General features: G+C 42.3%; 2 protein-coding genes across 4 annotated transcripts in view; both read right to left on the reverse strand.

The window, feature by feature from the left end:
• LOC146358874 (cytochrome P450 2K1-like) overlaps positions 1-1,490 on the reverse strand; it is a 35,888-nt gene extending 34,398 nt beyond the window's left edge. The window contains exon 1 of one of the 2 annotated variants that reach the window (XM_084822457.1): positions 1,206-1,490. In XM_084822457.1, the coding sequence (XP_084678583.1) occupies positions 1,206-1,388 (183 nt within the window). In that variant the 5' untranslated portion in view covers positions 1,389-1,490. The remainder of the gene's footprint in view (positions 1-1,205) is intronic. The other variant, XM_084822468.1, reaches the window with a different exon arrangement.
• Positions 1,491-2,343: 853 nt separating this feature from the next.
• The window catches only part of LOC146358875 (cytochrome P450 2K1-like), a 38,059-nt gene continuing 21,439 nt past the window's right edge, over positions 2,344-18,963 (reverse strand). Inside the window, exons 6-9 of one of the 2 annotated variants that reach the window (XM_084822489.1) lie at positions 17,856-17,994; positions 8,966-9,150; positions 8,350-8,491; positions 2,344-4,442 (exon numbers count right to left, since the gene is read on the reverse strand). In XM_084822489.1, the coding sequence (XP_084678615.1) occupies positions 4,255-4,442; positions 8,350-8,491; positions 8,966-9,150; positions 17,856-17,994 (654 nt within the window). In that variant the 3' untranslated portion in view covers positions 2,344-4,254. Of the gene's footprint in view, positions 4,443-8,349; positions 8,492-8,965; positions 9,151-17,855; positions 17,998-18,963 lie in introns of both variants that reach the window. The other variant, XM_084822480.1, reaches the window with a different exon arrangement.

Genomic DNA, 18,963 nt, shown 5'->3' on the forward strand with positions numbered 1-18,963 from the left:
GTTGTGCTTTTACAATGATGTATTGTTTTTAATTTGTTGTAAACCGCTTCTGGATTTTTAACATTGGAAGTGATACATAAATAACTCTTTGAGGTATGAGTCTTCCTAAACCATTCACTGACTGTGTTTTTCTAACTTTAGATTTGTAATAGGGCTCTTCCACATGATGATAAAACCAATTCAACACTTATTTTCATTATTCTTTATAGCTAAGGGCTCAGGTATGTCCTGTAGGGTGAAAAAAAGTGTTATACATTTTCCCAGGGAACTATCACTGCCTTTCACAAGTAGGTTGGAGATTTCTGAATGTCTTTTTTATTTTGGTGTAAGCTGTAATTTAATGAAGAGTAAACTGAAGAGCGATGTGCATTGTCCCTCCATAACAAAAGGGCAGTTGCTCATATTTGGGTTCCTTTTGCACCAATGCAGTAGGAGGCTTCAGACTAAAAGGCAGCAGGAATCCATCAGCCTCCAGGGATGGGCCATCCTAATAGGGCTTCCACCCTGCAGAGGCTGAAAGTTACTTCCAGTGTAAATAAGAGCAGATCATGATCCTTCATAACAACAGAACCAAATAGTTCTCCTTTCATCGGTATTGTGCAGCCTCCATTTTCTCTGTCTTAAGCTTCTGCAATGGCTACCAAAACTTTTCCACTTTACTAGTGGTGTTAACTTACAAGAAGCGGAATATATTATCAATAAATCTGATAGTTGTGATTTCAGTTTTGATTAAACTGACCTGACCCAGAACCAACATACAACCGAGTAGCATTATTCATTTGCATTTTCTGCTTCCCAGTAGGTTAGGCTTACAACTTCTTGGGAAAGCTGTGGAGTTGGTAGGTATTAAGAGGTGTGAATTAATTTTGGAATGAATGAAAAGGTGAACCAAATTCAGTTCAGTCTTCATTTGTTCCAAAAGGAATGCGTTGAATAATGAAGGCGCACAACAGGGTTCAGTTTTTGTTACCCTTTCATGCCTATTCATCACTTTTTGGGAGGTGATAGTGCCTACCTTTCTCTAGTTTTGGAATCAGAGCTGATTTCAAGGGTGACTCCTCGTGGCCTTCATTTTATTTTACAAGAATAGTCTTGATTCGAGATGTCGTCTCCCCCTCTGGTTTAGGACAAACTGGAATCATCTGGCATAATTTAATTTAATACAGTTAGCTTGTTCCTGCCACGGAAACAACAGAAAACGTTACCTTTAACATTGTTCTGTAGGGCCTCTTCAGATCGATGATGTAGAGATTTCCAATAAGTGGTAAAGGCCTGGGTCCTGGTGGGAAATCTTGGGAGTTCTTTTTCCAGAAAGTGCCCATTTTCAAAAGGAACATAATCAGAAGGGTAAACAGGAACAGTACTGAAATGGGATCAATCCAATCCATTTCCTTTCAGTAAGTGGTTTTCTGCAGAGATTACAATGAAGTTTGCAATACCATTTGATGAAGGAGAGTGTCTGTCAGCTGAGATGATCCACACTAATGTTTCATAGAGCTGCATTAGACATTGCTTAACTATCATCTCTAGTGAATCATTAAACTACCCAGTTTAATGAAATGTGTCCCAGATTTCCCCTTGGTTTTATGTCTTCTCATTTATTCAGCTCTAAACTTGATAGCTGATAGTTGACCTTTCACCTGGATACCTGTGTGTGTGGTGCCTTCTTCCTCAAATGAAAATTGCAAAATAGGTGTAAACTCTCTTGAATCCTAGGAAGGCCCAATACTCTGGAATGTTTTACATTCAGTCCTGTTTTGCTTTGTACATCCCTTTCGAGAAATAGCACATGCATGTTTATTAATGTACTTTGCTAAACAGAACTATGATATATTACATTACTTAGGGGGCAATCCTATGGGGATCCTATGGGGATAGGCGGCCGCCTCCGAACTCGGAGGTGACCACCTATCCAGTGCAGGGCAGGAGAAGCAGAGAGGGGGTCGGTCCTCCCCCACTTCTCCTGCCCTGCATTTACGGCTAGACAGCTGATTTCGGCTGTCTAGCCGCAGGAAGGTAGAGTGGGGGAGGAGGCTGTCCGACGACACATAGGATGTGTTGTACCAGCATTTGTGCCTTCCCCACCCTGGAACGCCCCCCAGAACGCCCCGTTTTGGCCGCTCCGTGCTCCTCTTCCAAGTGCAGAGCACAGGGCTGTTCTGTGCTGCCTGCGAGGCAGTGCAGAAGGGGAGGAAGGTCGGTTCTCCAGGAACCGACCTCAGCATGGGCTCCGAGGTCGGTTCCCGGAAAACCACATATCCTATGGCCGTCTAGCTCCCTCCATAGTTTATTTCATTTAATTCATTTGCATCACATATTTCCAACCTTGACAGATCCAGAAGTCCCTTACCATTATTCTTTTTATTTATATATTAATTAGAGGCATTTATATACAGCTCTTAAATGAAATTCTCAGGATAGCCTACAATAATAATAAAAAAATCAAAATATCCAAACAATCAATAATATAACAATTAAAACAAAATACAAATCACATTTCTAACATATACACAAGACAGCAGTTAAAAGGGGAGTTCACATCCCCACCACCCAAGAGAAAAGATTTAACTTGTTTTTTTTTTGAAGGCCAGAATGGAGCTAGGCCCGAGGGCCTCTCTAATTTTCTATTCCCCCCTAATTCTCTCATCTTTACCTTTCTGCCCTCACATCCTCTCACTGTTATTTCTCCTCAGATCTGACAATCAGATCCTGCCTCCCACTGCTCATATTTCTCTCTCTTCCGTGATTGGCTTAATTCAGGCTTGGTCTATGCAAACCAGTAAAGTGGGTTCAGGACTGTATGAATTCAGACTGTAGGTAAAAGCGGTGTGTGTGTGTGTGTGTGTGTATATATGTGTGCAGTGCATGTTTGAGTACTCGCCATACAAGAAAAACACATAGGAGAAGACTGAGACAGAACGTCTGACCTCAAATTTTCTATTGTTGTTATTTAAATATTATTTAACTCTAGTCCAGTATTGTTAACACTACCAGGTAACAGTGTTCAACCCAGAATTCCAAGTAGAAGTGTAGCACAAAATTGGGACCTCAAAATTGAAGAATAATTCATCTTAAATTATCAGATTTCCAATTTTGTATCCAGCAATCTGCTCAGCAGAGTTTGGATGTTTGCAAACATTCTAAAACCAAGGACAGCCAGATGTCACTGTGACATGAAAATACTGAACAAGTTATGACCAGTTTAATGTTTATTTTGGTCACAGTCCAACAGAGGTGGGTGCACTTAAGCCTATTGAAACGTACCTATCTGTTTGCTGTGTTGCTGGAATCAAAATAGGAGTGGGGTGGGGGTGGAAAGGGACCTTTGGTGGATGGGTGGGAGGCAGGCTCATCTGAGGCCTCTTGGTTGCAGGGATAGTACAATTCAGCAGCACAATAATTTTTAAAGTCTTCACAGAATCTTTTTTAAAGTCTTCATAGAAAGTTCTGTGAATAATCTGTAAATACATAATTTCCCCTAAATTTGAGGGGCTGATTCATCAAGGATCTTTTCCAGCTCAATAAAAGCTGAAACTACAACACAATGAAATCTATCAAAGAACAGATGGTGGGGAGTGTGGAACTTTTGCCCCTTTTGAAATTACAAGTCCTGGGATTTAAAATGTTTCCCATTTGTAATTGTCCATAGCCTAACAATATGCTGTTGGTTTGGTGTTGCGGTAGAAGTTAATATCAGCTGTTTATATATAGCAACACTGAATTCAACCAACAGGTCTAATATGATGGGCATGTAGGAATTTTATATTAGCACATTCTCAACATTCTGTCCATATTCTGTAAGCAAGACACAGAAACTGTAAGTGCACAATGTGGATGAAAGGCTGAGTCTGTGGAACGCAGGTACAAGCTTGGTTCTCAATTGCTGGTATCATCAGGGCCAAGAAGTTGCAGAGTTAATCCTCATCCCAATGCTGTTCCAAAGTACATCAGTGTATTTTCTCCCAAAGCAGTGAATGGTCTTCTCACATACTTGATAGACTACAAGAAACCAGCTTTGTTGGTTGTTCTCGATGCAGCGAATGGGACTGAGGTCCAAATTTTAAGCTGAGCTGTTTCTCAATACTAGGTTTATAGGACTCGGCAGAACGGCTCATGGGATACTTAAGATTTGTGACAAAGATTGAGCCAATTCCACCAAGGCATTGTTACACCTAAATGTTCTTGTAGGGCAACAGCATACAGAAAAGCTCACAGATGCACAGATGGAGGCTAAGCAATGCAGCAGCTTGAGTCTTATGAATGTGGCACAGCGCAGACGTTGTGGGGCATGGGAGGTGTTGTAAACCCAATTCCAGGGGTAAGGTCCAGGTCTTCTTTGGCTGTTCCAGGGGCTGGCTGGAAGGTGAATCTCTGCAGGAGGCTTGTAAAGAATAGGAAGAGCTCCATTTTGGCAAGGTTCTCACCTGCACATATTCTCCGACCTGCAAGAACACAGAGACTGCTGGGAAATGGATTTATTGGATTCTTAATAACACTTTATGCTACTTTTCCATGTCATGTTACTCCAAGCAGGTTACCATAAAACAATGAGTAATCAAACATGTGAAAATAGTGTAAAATGCAACCATCTAATAGTGCCTATTGATATATGGCCCCTTCATGGATCACTGCCTTGTTGTGGTGAAGGGGCTTGCGTAACTCAGTGAAGCCATAAGCTATGCCGTGCAGGGCCACCCAAGACGGACAGGTCATGGTGGAGAGTTCTGACAAAATGTGGTCCACTGGAGAAGGAAATGGCAACCCACTCCAGTATTCTTGCCAAGAAAACCCCATGGAACGTATCACAAGGCTAAAAGATATGATGCTGGGAGATGAGACCCTCAGGTCCGAAGGTGTCCAGTATACTACTGGGGAAGAGCAGAGGGAATTTCCAAGTAGCGCCAGAAAGAGTGAAGCGGCTGGGCCAAAGCCGAAAGGACACTCCGCTGTGGATGTGTCTGGTGGTGAAAAGAAAGTCCGATGCTGTAAAGAACAATATTGTTTAGGAACCTGGAATGTAAGATCAATGAATCAAGGTAAGCTGGAGGTGGTCAAACATGAGATGGCAAGACTGAACATCGACATCTTGGGAATCAGTGAACTAAAATGGACAAGCATGGGCGAATTTAATTCAGGTGACCATCATATCTACTACTGTGGGCAAGAATCCCTTAGAAGAAATGGAGTAGCACTCATAGTCAATAAAAGGGTGAGAAAAGCAGTACTGGGGTACAATCTCAAAAACGATAGAATGATCTCAGTACGAATCCAAGGCAAACCATTCAACATCACAGTAATTCAAGTCTATGCCCCAACCACTGATGCCGAAGAAGCTGAGGTTGATCGGTTCTATGAAGACCTACAACAGGATTGGAATGCTAAAGTAGGAAGTCAAGAAATCACCAGGATAACAGGCATGCATGGACTTGGTATACAAAATGAAGCAGGACAAAGGCTAATAGAGATTTGCCAAGAGAACACGCTGATCATAGCAAACACTCTTTTCCAACAACACAAGAGGCGACTCAACACATGGACATCACCAGATGGTCAATATCAAAATCAGATTGATTATGTACTTTGCAGCCAAAGATGGAGAAGCGCTATACAGTCAGTAAAAACAAGACCTGGAGCTGACTGTGGCTCAGATCATGAGCTTCTTGTTGCAAAATTTTGGCTTAAATTGAAGAACGTAGGGAAAACCACTAAACCATTCAGGTATGACCTAAATCATATCCCTTATGAATATACAGTGGAGGTGAGGAATAGATTTCAGGGAGTAGACCTGATAGACAGAGTGCCTGAGGAACTATGGACAGAGGTCCGTAACATTGTTCAGGAGGCAGCAACTCAATCCATCCCAAAGAAAAAGAAATGCAAGAAACCAAGTGGCTGTCTGATGAGGCTTTACAAGTAGCTGAGGAAAGAAGGGAAGCAAAAAGCGAGGGAGAAAGGGGAAGATATATCCAGCTGAATGCAGAGTTCCAGAGAATAGCAAGGAGAGACAAGAAGGCCTTCTTAAATGAACAATGCAAAGAAATCGAGGAAAAGAATAGAATGGGAAAGACTAGAGATCTCTTCAAGAAAATCGGAGATCTCAAGGGAACGTTTTGTGCTAAGACGGGCATGATAAAGGACAAAGAAGGCAGGGACCTAACAAGCAGAAGATATTAAGAAGAGGTGGAAAGAATACACAGAAGAACTATGCAGGAAAGATCTTAATGTCCCTGATAGCCATGATAGTACAGTCACCGAACTTGAGCCGGACATCCTAGAGAGTGAAGTGGGCCTTAGGAAGCATTAGTAACAACAAAGCTAGCAGAGATGGCAGTATTCCAGCTGAGCTATTTAAAATCCTAAAAGATGATGCTGTTAAAGTGCTGCACTCAATATGCCAACAAATTTGGAACACTCAACAGTGGCCACAAGACTGGAAAAGGTCAGTTTACAATCCAATTCCAAAAAAGGGCAATGCCAAAGAGTGTTCAAACTACTTTACAATTGTGCTCATTTTACATGCCAGGAAGGTTACGCTCAAAATCCTACAAGCTAGGCTTCAACAGTATGTGAACCGAGAACTACCGGAAGTACAAGCTGGGTTTCGAAGAGGCAGAGGAACTAGAGATCAAATCACCAACATTCGCTGGATCACGGAGAAAGCAAGAGAATTCCAGAAAAACGTCTATTTCCGCTTCATTGACTACGCTAAAGCCTTTGATTGTGTGGATCACAACAAACTGTAGCAAATTATTAAAGAGATGGGAGTACCAGACCACCTTACCTGTCTCCTGAGAAACCTGTACGAGAGTCAAGATGCAACAGTAAGAACCAGACATGGAACAACCGATTGGTTCAAAATTGGGAAAGGAGTACGACAAGGCTGCATATTGTCACCCTGCTTATTTAATTTATCTGCAGAGTACATCATGAGAAATGCCAGGTTGGATGAATCACAGGTCGGAATTAAGATTGCCAGGAGAATTATCAACGACCTCAAATATGCAGACGATACCACCCTAATGGCAGAAAGCGAAGAGGATCTAAAGAGCCTCTTGTTGAGGGTGAAAGAGGAGAGTGCAAAAGCTGGTTTGAAACTCAACATTAAAAAAACTCAGATCATGGCATCTGGCCCCATCATTTCCTGACATATAGAAGGGGAAGAAATGGAAGCAGTGACAGATTTTATTTTCTTGGGCTCCAAGATCACCACAGACAGTGACTGTAGTAGCCATGAAATTAAAAGACGCTTGCTCCTTGGGAGGAAAGCTATGGCAAACAAACCTAGACAGCATAGTAAGAAGCAGAGACATCACCTTGCCGACAAAGGTCCGTCTAATCAAAGCTATGGTTTTCCCAGTAGTAATGTATGGCTGTGAGAGCTGGAATATAAGGAAGGCTGAGCGCAGAAGAATCAATGCTTTCGAACTGTGGTGCTGGAGAAGAGTCTTACGAGTCCCCTGGACTGCAAGGAGGTCAAATCAGTCCATCCTAAAGGAAATCAACCCTGAGTGCTCATTGGAAGGACAGATACTGAAGCTGAAGCTCAAATATTTTGGCCACCTAATGCGAAGAGAAAAGTCACTGGAAAAGACCCTGATGCTGGGAAAGATTGAAGGCAAAAGGAGAAGGGGACGGCAGAGGATGAGATGGCTGGATAGCATCACCGATGAAATGAATACAAACTTGAGCACACTCCGGGAGAGAGCGGAGGACAGGAAGGCCTGGCTTGCTATGGTCCATGGGGTCATGAAGAGTCGGACACGACTTAACGACTGAACCACAACATTGATATATGGGAACAATGCTAATCTTGAAATAATTATGAATTCCCGTTAAGAACCACCACCCCATGGTGAAAATGAAGTGCCTTGAGCATTTCATTGCTGTGCTGACTAATGGATAGAAACACTCCCATTTTCTAGAGTGGGCAATGTTCCCTGTCATTGTTTTCTTCCATGTAAATGTGCTTAGGATGGCCTATTAAAGAAGCCTGCATTGGATACAAGCATAAAGGAGGTTGAGATAGTTTTGACTGTTCGAACAGCCACACCTCCAGCAGCAACAATATCTAAGGTCTGAGGAGTGGAAATTTTCCATCAGAGATTAATGCCCACTTATTTATTTCATTTATTTATTTCAGCTGAAGCTCTCTGGGTGTTTCACAAAAACTCATAAGTCACCAGAACATTCATAAGTCACCAGTACCTTTTTAAAAATATGATTATGTTTTGTTTGTTATGTATTCATTCTCACATTATTTGCTATCTTGGAACCATGTTCTCAGGCAAAATGGCAGGATAGAAATTTGTTAAATAAACAATTTAAGTAAATAAATACTAAATAAGTTACCTGCAGAGAAAGGCATGAATGCATCTCTCTTTACAAACTTTCCTTCAGAGTCAAGAAAATGCTCTGGATAGAATTGATGTGGCTTCTCCCATTGAGATTCATCGTGGAGCACAGAGGACAGCAATGGAATGATGTGAGTTCCCTGCAGAGTCAAAGGAAGGAGTGATTTAAAAATTAATATGGCCCATTAAGTCCATGGCAATGGTGTAATCCTGAAAATAAAATGTAAAAAGCCACTACAAATGTTGAGAAGAGAATTCCGATGCGGGGGAGATGAGCTTTGAGTTTCTCAGACAGAGTAATGCTGAAGTTTCAAAATCTTTAAGGCAAAGATATGAGGAAAATCAATAGGATTTAGGCATGTTTAACTGGCTGGAACTGATAATCAACATCTTCTTGAAAGAGGTTGCTTATAGTGTCATAATCTAACAAAGGAGTCTTCTCCAATCTGGTGTCATCCAGATGTTTTTGACTTCAACTCCCATCAGCCCCAGCCAGCATGGCCAATGGTCAGGGATACTGGGAATTGTAGTCCAAAACATCTGGAGGACTTCAGGTTGGAGAATGCTGAGCTAAGACTGCAAAGTGAACAACGCAATTAAATGAAACTGATCACCTTTGGAATGAAGTAGCCTCCAAAAGTAATATCCGTAGTGGTTGCGTGTGGCAAATTTGCTGGGAGAATATTGGCAAATCTTTGAACCTCGTGGATTACTGCATCTGTGTATGGCATCTTTGTTCTGTGTTCAGTCCTTGGCTGAGCTGACCCAACAATGTTTGCAATTTCTCCTTTGACCTTATCTGGGAAAACAAAACAATCATTTTACTAAGATAAACTCCTTGGTTTTGGATTTTGCATTGGTCTTGGAAAATATTAAACTCTGAAGCACATGGCTGCCATGACCTCAGATCCCCATATTTCCTGGAGGAACTGGGCCTGGAATGTGCAACTGCAGTCTCCATACATTGACCTGATAGTTGAAAGGGCAGCTCTCTGTGCACAAAGGGATTTGTGCATGAAGCTTCCTCTTCCAATGAAGAAAAGTAGGAGCTCTAGGTGTATATGGAAGAGGGTTCTGCATCCAAGCAATAATATCTAAACATTTTTCACTGTTTAATAAACAGTGGCTAGTATCTTAAACTCGCAACACACTATAAAGATAGGTAAGATGCTATTCTTATGTCATTTTCTAAACATTTTATTTATTTAAAATATTCAGTAATAAGACCTGGCCAGTATCATTGGAGACCTGGTTGGATGAGTGAGGGATTAATCTCTCCCAGCTATGCACAACTGGGTTCTCTGTGTTGCAGCAGGGAAGACCTGGGGGGTGAGGAGGTGGAGGCATAGAGGTCTATCGTGATTCTATCCCACTCTCCAGGTGTGTCATCCCACAAACTTCCTGTTTGAAGTTGTGTATCTGAAGGTTGGTGTTCGGGACAGAATAGGGATTCTGTTGGTGTACTGCCTGCCCCACTGTCCAACAGTCTCCCTTCCTGAGCTAGCCAAGGTGGTCTCAGGATTGGTGTTGCGGTCTGGGGGACTTCCACATACATACTAAGGTCACCCTGCTGGGTCTGTCTCTAATACTAATTGGGACAGACCCATGGTTGCGATGGAGGCCATACATTCCTAAGCTGGAGGAAAGTACTCCTGGCCACCACTGTCACTTAAGCTTCCCCATTTAGTGCTGTGTCCAAGAGCACACCCAAACTGTGAAGTTGTATTCCCCTATCTAGATTGGTCAGCTTGCTTTGACATGACAGAGGACACAGTACTCTGGGGAGATTATTATCAGATACTACAAGGAGAGCAGTTGACCATCTGAACAAATCGTGTCTTGGTAATACAAATACCGTTTTTAATTAATTGATTGATTGATTTGATTTATTAGCTGCCCATCTGGCTGGCTACCCGGCAAATCTAGGCAGTGTACAGTACTAATACTGAGGTCATCAGAGGACATGGACCAATGGCTCGACTGGAGTCCACCAGGAAAAGAGCCTTCAGGGTGGTGGCCCGCTTCCTGTGGAACTCCCTGCCTCTGGAGGTCAGACAGGCACCAACACTGGGTTTTTTCGGTGCTTTTTTAAACACTGAAAAAAGCATTTATTTATTTACAACATTTGTATACTGCTCCACATCTAAACAGATTCCAGAGCGGTGAACAACAAGAGATCAAACAAACAAAAGATAAAAAGAATGAAACACGATATTTAAACTCTTCTTTAAAAACAGAGTGCCAATAAAATCGAGGATCATAAACCAAGGAAGGAAAAGAGCTGCTTTCAGGAGGCACCGAAAACAACCCAGTGTTGGTGCCTGCCTGACCTCCAGAGGCAGGGAGTTCCACAGGAAGTGGGCCGCCACCCTGAAGGCTCTTTTTCTGTTGGACTCCAGTCGGGCCATGGGTCCATGTCCTCTGATGACCTCAGTGATGGGGCAGGTTGGTAAGGGAGAAGGCCTTGGATAAGGTAACCTGGTATCAGGTATCCTGGTCCCAAGTTGTTTAGGGCTTTCTACACTAGTACCAAAACCTTAAAACTGGCCCGGTAGCAAATGGGCAGCCAGCGCAGTTCCCTTAGCAAAGGAGTTGCATGCTGGAAAGGGGCAGCTCCCAATAACAGCTGAGCTGCTGCATTCTGCATGAACTCCAGCTTCCAAAGCAGCCTTGAGGGCAGCCCCACATACAGCACATTGCAGTAATCCAGACTTGAGGTTACTAGTGCCTGTACAACTCTGGCCAAGCTATCCCTGTCCAGGAGCGGCTGTAGCTGGCAAACCAGCCAAAGCTGGTAAAAGGCATTTTGAGCCACAATGGCTGCTTGAGCCTCCAGCCACAGTGATGGATCTAGGAGTACCCCTGGACTATGGACCTGATCTTTCAGAGGGAGTGCAACCCTGTCCAGAACAGGCAATGAATATATTTCCAGGACCACTCACCCAAAGGGCTTCCATCTTGCCAGGATTCAGTTTCAGTTTATTGGCCCTCAACCAGCCCATTACTGAGTCTAGGCACTGATCCAGGACTTGCACATCCTCTCCTGATTCAGATGTCACAGGGAGATAGAGCTGCGTGTCATCAGCATACTGACGGCACTTGGCTCAAAGACCCCTAATGACTGCACCAAGTGGCTTCATATACATGTTAACCAACATCGGGGACAAGATGGTACTCTGTGGAACCCCATTTTGCTCAATTGCCAACGGGCCGAGGAATAGCCACCCAATTTCACTCCCTGAAATTGGCCCTGCAGGTAGAACCAGAACCACTGTAACACAGTGCCCCCAATGCCCAGCCCACAGAGCTGATCCAGAAGGATACCATGGTCAGCAGTATCAAAAGCTGGTGAGAGATTGAGCAGAATTAACAGGGTTGCACTCCCTCTGTCCCTCTCTCAATAAAAGTCATCCATCAGGGCAACTAAGGCTGATTCAGTCCCATAACCAAGTTGAAACCCAGAGTGGAATGGGTCTGGATAATCAGTATCCTCCAAGACTGCCTGCAGTTGTTCCTCTATGACCCTCTCCAGTACCTTCCCTAGGAAAGGGGTATTTGCCACTGAGTGGTAGTTGTCTAATACCATTGGGTCCAGAGTGGGCTTCTTCAGGAGTGGTTGCACTACTGCCTTCTTAAGGGCAGCAAGGACCACCCCTACCCATAGAGAAGCATTCACCACACCCTGGACCCACCCAGTCATACCCCCTCGGCTAGCTTTTATTAGACAGAAGAGGCAAGGATCGGGAGGGATCCTTTTGATTGGTTGGAGCGTACATTTCTATATAAGGTGTTAAAGAGATTCGATGCTGGAAATTCCTTCTTAGATTATATCAAATTTATCCCTATATGATAAACCATGTACCACTCCTTTTATTAATAACTGTAATTCTGAATTCTTTCAAATAAGTTGAGGAACAAGATAGGGCTGTCCCTTATGTGCTGTACTTTTTGTCTGCTGTATTGAGCCTTTAGCAATCATGATTTATTCATCAAATATAATACCAGGCATAGAAATTGGTCCAATTAATTTTAAAATTAGTTTATATGCAACTTATATTATACTTTATTTAACAAACCCACTTGTGTCTATTCCAGCACTTCATAGATCTACAGTAGATTTTGGAAAGATATCAGGATATAAAGGAAATGTGCACAAGACAGAATACTGTCATGACTCTTCTGGGGGATTCCTACTCTGAGGAAGAGCGTCAACCTTCAGAACCAGATCTCTCCAGGGAACAGATCTCAGATGACGCTGGCACCACCCAAGACTCCTGGCCCTTCAGTAAGGGCTTCTCTAAGGAGAAGTGCTTGGCTACCAAAGAGGACTCCTCAGGAGGAAAGACTCCTCGACAGCAAGGCCTGCAACGTGATGCAGCTGGGCCCCTGTGGGACATTGGCAGCTCTAGGTGTATCAGCTCACTTGAGAACTGCTGGAAATGTCTGATCTTCAGCTCTGGTCTCTGTATCCTGTTTTCTCCCTGACCTTGCCATGTGCTTGGACCTCTGTGCTACTCACCCCTGGACTTCTACCTGACTGTGCTTTTGGACTGTGTTTGCTTGATTGATCTCCTGGCTTTTGACTTTGGCTGCACTTCAGACATCACTTTGAAAGAACCCCTGTGCCTGGTAAAACTGTGCTTGGCCATTTGCCTGCTAAAATGACTACTCTGTTGCATGTGCCTCTATATCTGCAGAGCAAAGATCCATTACAGCAGGACAAATATATGGGAATATTCCATTGGAAATCAACAACATGACAGCCACCAAATATGGAATCAGGTGGACTGATAAACCAGTGTTTAGGTGTTTGGTCAGCTTCTGAAGTAGATAAATTATTATATCAGTGTAATTATCAGCCTTTGTTTGACTCTGTTGCAGCAGATTTTGAAAAATGGTCTTCTATGGGGATCTGTTGGATGGGCTGTTTGTTTTTGAAAATACCATGATGCCAGTGTCATTATTAATACTAAAGAAACAGCAGGCTATATTATTAGATTTTATATGGGAAGGAAAGAAACCAAGAGTTGTAGCAAAGACCTTAGAAAAACCTTATGAGAGAGGAGGACTGAAAGTACCTAATTTGATAGCATACTATTATACAACTCATTTAAAGGTGATGGCACAATGGCTTAATGTATGTCTTAGCACACCATGGTATGTGACTGAACAAAAATGTGCCAAGGTTCCCCTTTCAACATTGCCATGTATAGTAAAAAGAAATTAAATTAATTACAGATTACAGTAATCCATGCATTACTGCTACCATGTTAGTTTGGGATAGTTTTAATAACATCTCTCTCCCCCTGCCAATTCTTTGCTTTCATCTTTCATTTATAATGATGTTTGTTTGTTTATTATTATTTGTCCATAGCACAAAGGCCTTTACAAATATAAGTTACAATACAGTTATATATAACATAAGCCCAAAGCGAAAGCATTAGTTAATGAATACCTAAAAACAGAATCCAGGAGGCTATACAAAAAATAGAAATAGAAAATAAGAAAGCTTTTTTTTTTTTTAAGGTAAGATTGGGCCACAGTAAAACAAAATAACCATACAAACATTTTAAAAGTTCATTAAAAACTGATGCTGAGAATAAAAACAGTTTACATAACGAAAATATACCAAATGAACAAACTGGCCAAGCTCATACTGGTTTATGTTATAATAAATTATCTCCTTGGCAATTCACAGCAGATGTCATTAAAAAGTTACGGCAGATTTTTTTGAGCTGCTACTGCAAAAGATGCTACCCTCATACATTTGTTATAGTCTTCCAATAGTTCACAGATAATTTCCACAGGAGATCTGCCAGCTCTACTTTTCAGGAGACCCTCCAAAAGGCAGGTCCTGGGTTCCTCATACAAGGGGCAATGCAGAAGATAATGTAGTATATCCTCAACTTCCCCAGAACCACAAATACAGGTCCGCTGAGCCAGAGGGATCCCATTATACTTCCCATCCAAGTAAGCAGTTGGCATGGTTTGAAAACGAAGGGCTGTAAAAGCCTCCCTGAGAGCCACAAAAGTTAAATCCTGGAAATCCTGTTGTAAATATTGTCCCCTTTGGAAAAACAAAACCATGGTGAGAAGGCCTGTCATTGGCTAGCCAGAATAGTTTCATGGCAATCTGGTTCAGAGATTCTGTCTGTGCTACTCCGCTTATCCAAGATAGTTTGGGAATTGCGGGGATCCTCAAAATAGGCCTGAGACAGCGCTAGCCAATGCTGGGCCCAGCCACCCTTATCAATTTGTTCAAGAAAGCTTTGTTTTGCCAGGTTTCCATCAGTGGAGCTCAGTAGTCTTTTGCCATAAAGGATGAGAGCTTTGTCTATTCTTGCTTTGATAGACATAATTCCAGCTTCCAATCTTGGCAGGGAAGAAGGGACCCCCGGTGGAAGTGCCAGCAGCTCTCTCAAAAATTTATTTTGAATGGTCTCGACTGCTGGGGCACGACCCTGACCCCATATCTCTATACCATACAGAAGGTGGGGAAGCCCTTTAGCTAAATATATTTCCAAGATCGGGCCACCAGAGAACCACCATTGTGCCACCCAAAAGATAGGGTTGCTTTAGCAGTCCTCCAGGTAGCAAGCTTTACTGCCTCTATGAGGGGTTTCCAACTGCCATTTGAGGAGAATTGTACCCCCAAATATTTGAAGCTAGGACATTGTTCGATTATGTTCTCATCCAGGCGCCACTTATGTAGTCGCTTCCTTTTAGAAAAAAACATAAACTTGGTTTTGGAATAATTTATAACCAACTTCTCCTGTCTGCAGACCAAACTAAGTTTATTTAAAAGTCTCCTTAGACCGACTAGAGTGGTCAAGAGAAGGGCCATATCATCTTCATAAAGTAACATTTGTACCTTTTGGGGTCCCAAAGATGGTGGGAAGTGATCCAGGGAACTTAAATCTGCCACTAAACTGTTCTCATAAAAATTGAACAAAAAGGGGGCCAATATACAGCCCTGTCTGACACCTTTTCTGGCGTTGACTTTTCTGGAGAGCACTCCTGACAGACCAGTACGAACTTTCAGATCTGTATGAGAGTGGATTTTCTGCACCAAAAACAGCAACCTCTTATCAATGTTTGTATATGACAATTTTTCCCCATAAACTGTTTCTGTCTATTAGATCAAATGCAGAAGTAAAGTCCACAAAGGCTACATACAGTCTACCTTCAGGCCTATTCAGACTTCTACGAATCAGATGGGACAGCACAAAACACTGGCAATTGTGCTCCTCCCCCTCCGAAAACCCACTTGTTCATCTGCAAAAATGTTTTCTTCTGCCCACGCTTCCAGTTTATTCAACAGGAATCTTCCGTACGTTTTAGAAACTATGTCCAAAAGGCTAATTGGCCTGTAATTCTTAGGGTCTGATCTTTCACCCTTTTTGTACAGCGGAACTATATTGCTGGACCCCCACCCGGCAAGGATGATTCCAGTTAGATTAATATGTGAAAACAACATCGCCAGAACTGGGGCCTATCAGGCAAGACTGCATTTAAATAATTCTGGGGGGAGCATATCTTCCCCAGGTGCTTTGCCAGATACCAGGTTATGGAGTAAATGTTTGATCTCCAAGACTGAGACCAGTGGCCAGTCAGGGAGATCCATACAAGTAGGATTAACCTCTATAGGGGCAGGTCCCTGGAAAATGTTTTCAAAATGTTGTTGCCATAATGAACCAGAGATTTGAGATTCTAATTTGAGCATGGAAAAGTGTAGCTCTGAATTGATCAGATTCCAAAATTTGACATTATCTTTTTGTCTTGCTGCTGATCCCAGCTCCATCCATCTTTGTCTAATAGACTCCGCCTTCTTTTTCATTAGTTCATCTTATAAGATGAACGGGTTGTAATTGAAGTCTTATAACACTCCTCTGATCTGAAGCACTTAAAGCTACAGGTAATCCTTGCTAATTCTTTTTTCATGTTCCTGCATTCCCTATCATACCAGCTGGTTCTACCTGGGCAGGGGGCAGGCATGGGACCAGATTGTACCAGAAAAAGTTTTAGGTACTTGGCAATTTTCTGATAACTCTCCAAGACCTCCAAATGACCCACTAGAATTTGATTTCTCAATCCCAGTAAAGCTAGACTATATAACAAGTCAGTTATCACTGAACTCGTGGACTCAGATCATTTGAGTTGTCTATGGCCGGCAGTGACCATTTCATAAGAATATGTGCTTTTTTCCTGAGCTGGCTTAACTGGCAATTGAATGACAAGCTTAATAGGAAGATGGTCGCTCTCTGGCCGATCTTCAACTAAGAAACTTTTTACATCCAGAATTCGATTCGGAGAAATAAAAAAATAATCTACTGCATGGCTCTCCTAGAAGAAAGGAATGTGTAATGCCCGGAATATATATCTTTCAAACTACCATTCAAAATTTATAATGATAATTTCACATTAGATGGTGGAGTTTCAAACTGGATCAAACATAAAAACTATAGATTCATATAAGTGGTGACATGTATATAAGAAAGACATTTATTTCTTTCTTATATACATATATAAGAAAGACATGTATTTCTTTAGGGCGCAATCCTATCAGGATAGGCAATTGCGTATCCGATGCAGGGCAGGAGCAGCACGGAGGGGATTTGCCGCTCCGCACTCCTCTTACGAGCACGGAGTGCAGTGCTGATCTAGGCACTGATCCAGGAGGAGCGCAGGAGGGGGTGGAGGTCAGTTCCCAGGGAACCAGCCTATCCTATGGCCATCTAGCCACTGAGTAGAGGCCATAGGATTGCGCCCTTATATGATCTTACACACAAATTAGGACAGGCCCCTGTTTCACTGCAATATAACCAATTAAGTTATATTATATTATATTATATATTATTATATTATATATTATTATATTTATATTATATTATATAATACCTAGGGAGGTGGTGGGCTCTCCCACACTGGAGGCATTCAAGATGAGGCTGGGCAGCCATCTGTCAGGGATGCTTTGACTTAGATTCCTGCATTGAGCAGGGGGTTGGATGTGATGGTCTTATAGGCCCCTTCCAACCCTATTATTCTATGATTTTAAGTCCCTACATAAATTCTAACATTCATGCTGATTTGGTAGTCTTCACAGTTTGGATGTACTCCTGGATACATGCCCACATTTTGGATGTGGCCAAGAGTACATTTGCTACAGTGTGAAGATTCAAGCTCAAAATACAGTTATAATATGTTAAATTTCATCAGCCAAGCCCTTTTAGGCTAGGGCCATTAACGGGTTCACTCTTCAGTTCTGTTGAGCAGCAATAATGGGAGGTGAGAGGGGGACAGTATAGAGACTCTGGTTGGTACAACGTTGGATAATTAACTTAGGTGTGTGTATGTGCATGTACACAAACAGGAAACAGCACTCACAACTCTCTCCTCAGCTCTGATGAATTCCTTCATACTAGCTGAGCAAGAATAGGAAGTGCAACTCACTCAAGCTCCCTCTACTCCTTCATTCTGGTAAGCCAAACACACACAAACACTTACTCTGAATTTCAGGGTGCTTCATCATTAGCAGTAGGCCCCAGCGCAGAGTGGTCGAAGTGGTCTCCGTGCCAGCAGCAAATAAGTTACTCACAACATTTCTTAGATTGTCATTATGGAAATATTTATTAGACTCCTTCTTCTTCTAGGGTGTAAAAGAAAGAACTAGTTAAAACAAATTTTATGTGAAAATCTCATGGGAAGATATTAAAATAAATAGCAGAGGGCTGGGACAACACTTCACAACATTCACAGGGATGGAAAGTACAGAGACATTCCTAGGACGTCCTAGGTCTAGGATGGTCCTCTACTTTAAGGCAGGAGTACCAGATACATAATAGAAAAATATTCATAAAATATGCCAAGGTCTCTACACATTAATCCCATCCATCCATCCATTTATAACATGTTAACTTGTTATACTTGTTAACTTTCCTGCAGTGAGCAGGGGGTTGGACTCGATGGTCTTGTAGGCCCCTTCCAACCCTACTATTCTATGATTCTATGACTTCATGTTTTAGCCAAAAAGAGTTGTGTGCCCCAAAAAGAAATGTCATTGGTGGAGTAAAGGGAATACTGTTTACACAACAGATTTATTTTTTATTTATTTATTATTGCATTTATATCCTGCCTTTATTCCTCTTGCAAGGAACCCAAGGTGGCTTACATTATCCTCCTCCTCTCCATTTTATCCTCACAACAACAACCCTGTGAGGTAGGTTGGGCTGAGAGTGTGTGACTGGCCCAAAGTCACCCAGTGAGCTTCCCTGGCCGAGTGGGGACTAGAACCCGGATCTCCCAGCTCCCAGTCCAACACTCTTGCCACTACACCATACTGGCTCAGATGTTGTTTGCCTATTTTCTTGATCATGATAGATGTCCAGATTTTTTACTTTTATGCACCATTTCCTCATGCAGAGGCACGTACATATTAATGACTGTTGAATATTTGGAAATTGCTGCAAGATATTAGGACACTCCTTCCATGTCTTGCTGGAAATTCCAGCAAATCTGCCTTTACTTCTCACAAGTAAGTGAACATACTTGATATTTACAGTGAAGACTGGGTGGGACAGAACATTTTCTTTGTAGGGGTCAAAGCATGTGAGTC

This window comes from Heloderma suspectum, chromosome 1 (genome assembly GCF_057233095.1).
Source record: "Heloderma suspectum isolate Gila_16-S chromosome 1, 16-S_ref, whole genome shotgun sequence".
NCBI classification, from domain to species: Eukaryota; Metazoa; Chordata; class Lepidosauria; order Squamata; family Helodermatidae; genus Heloderma; species Heloderma suspectum.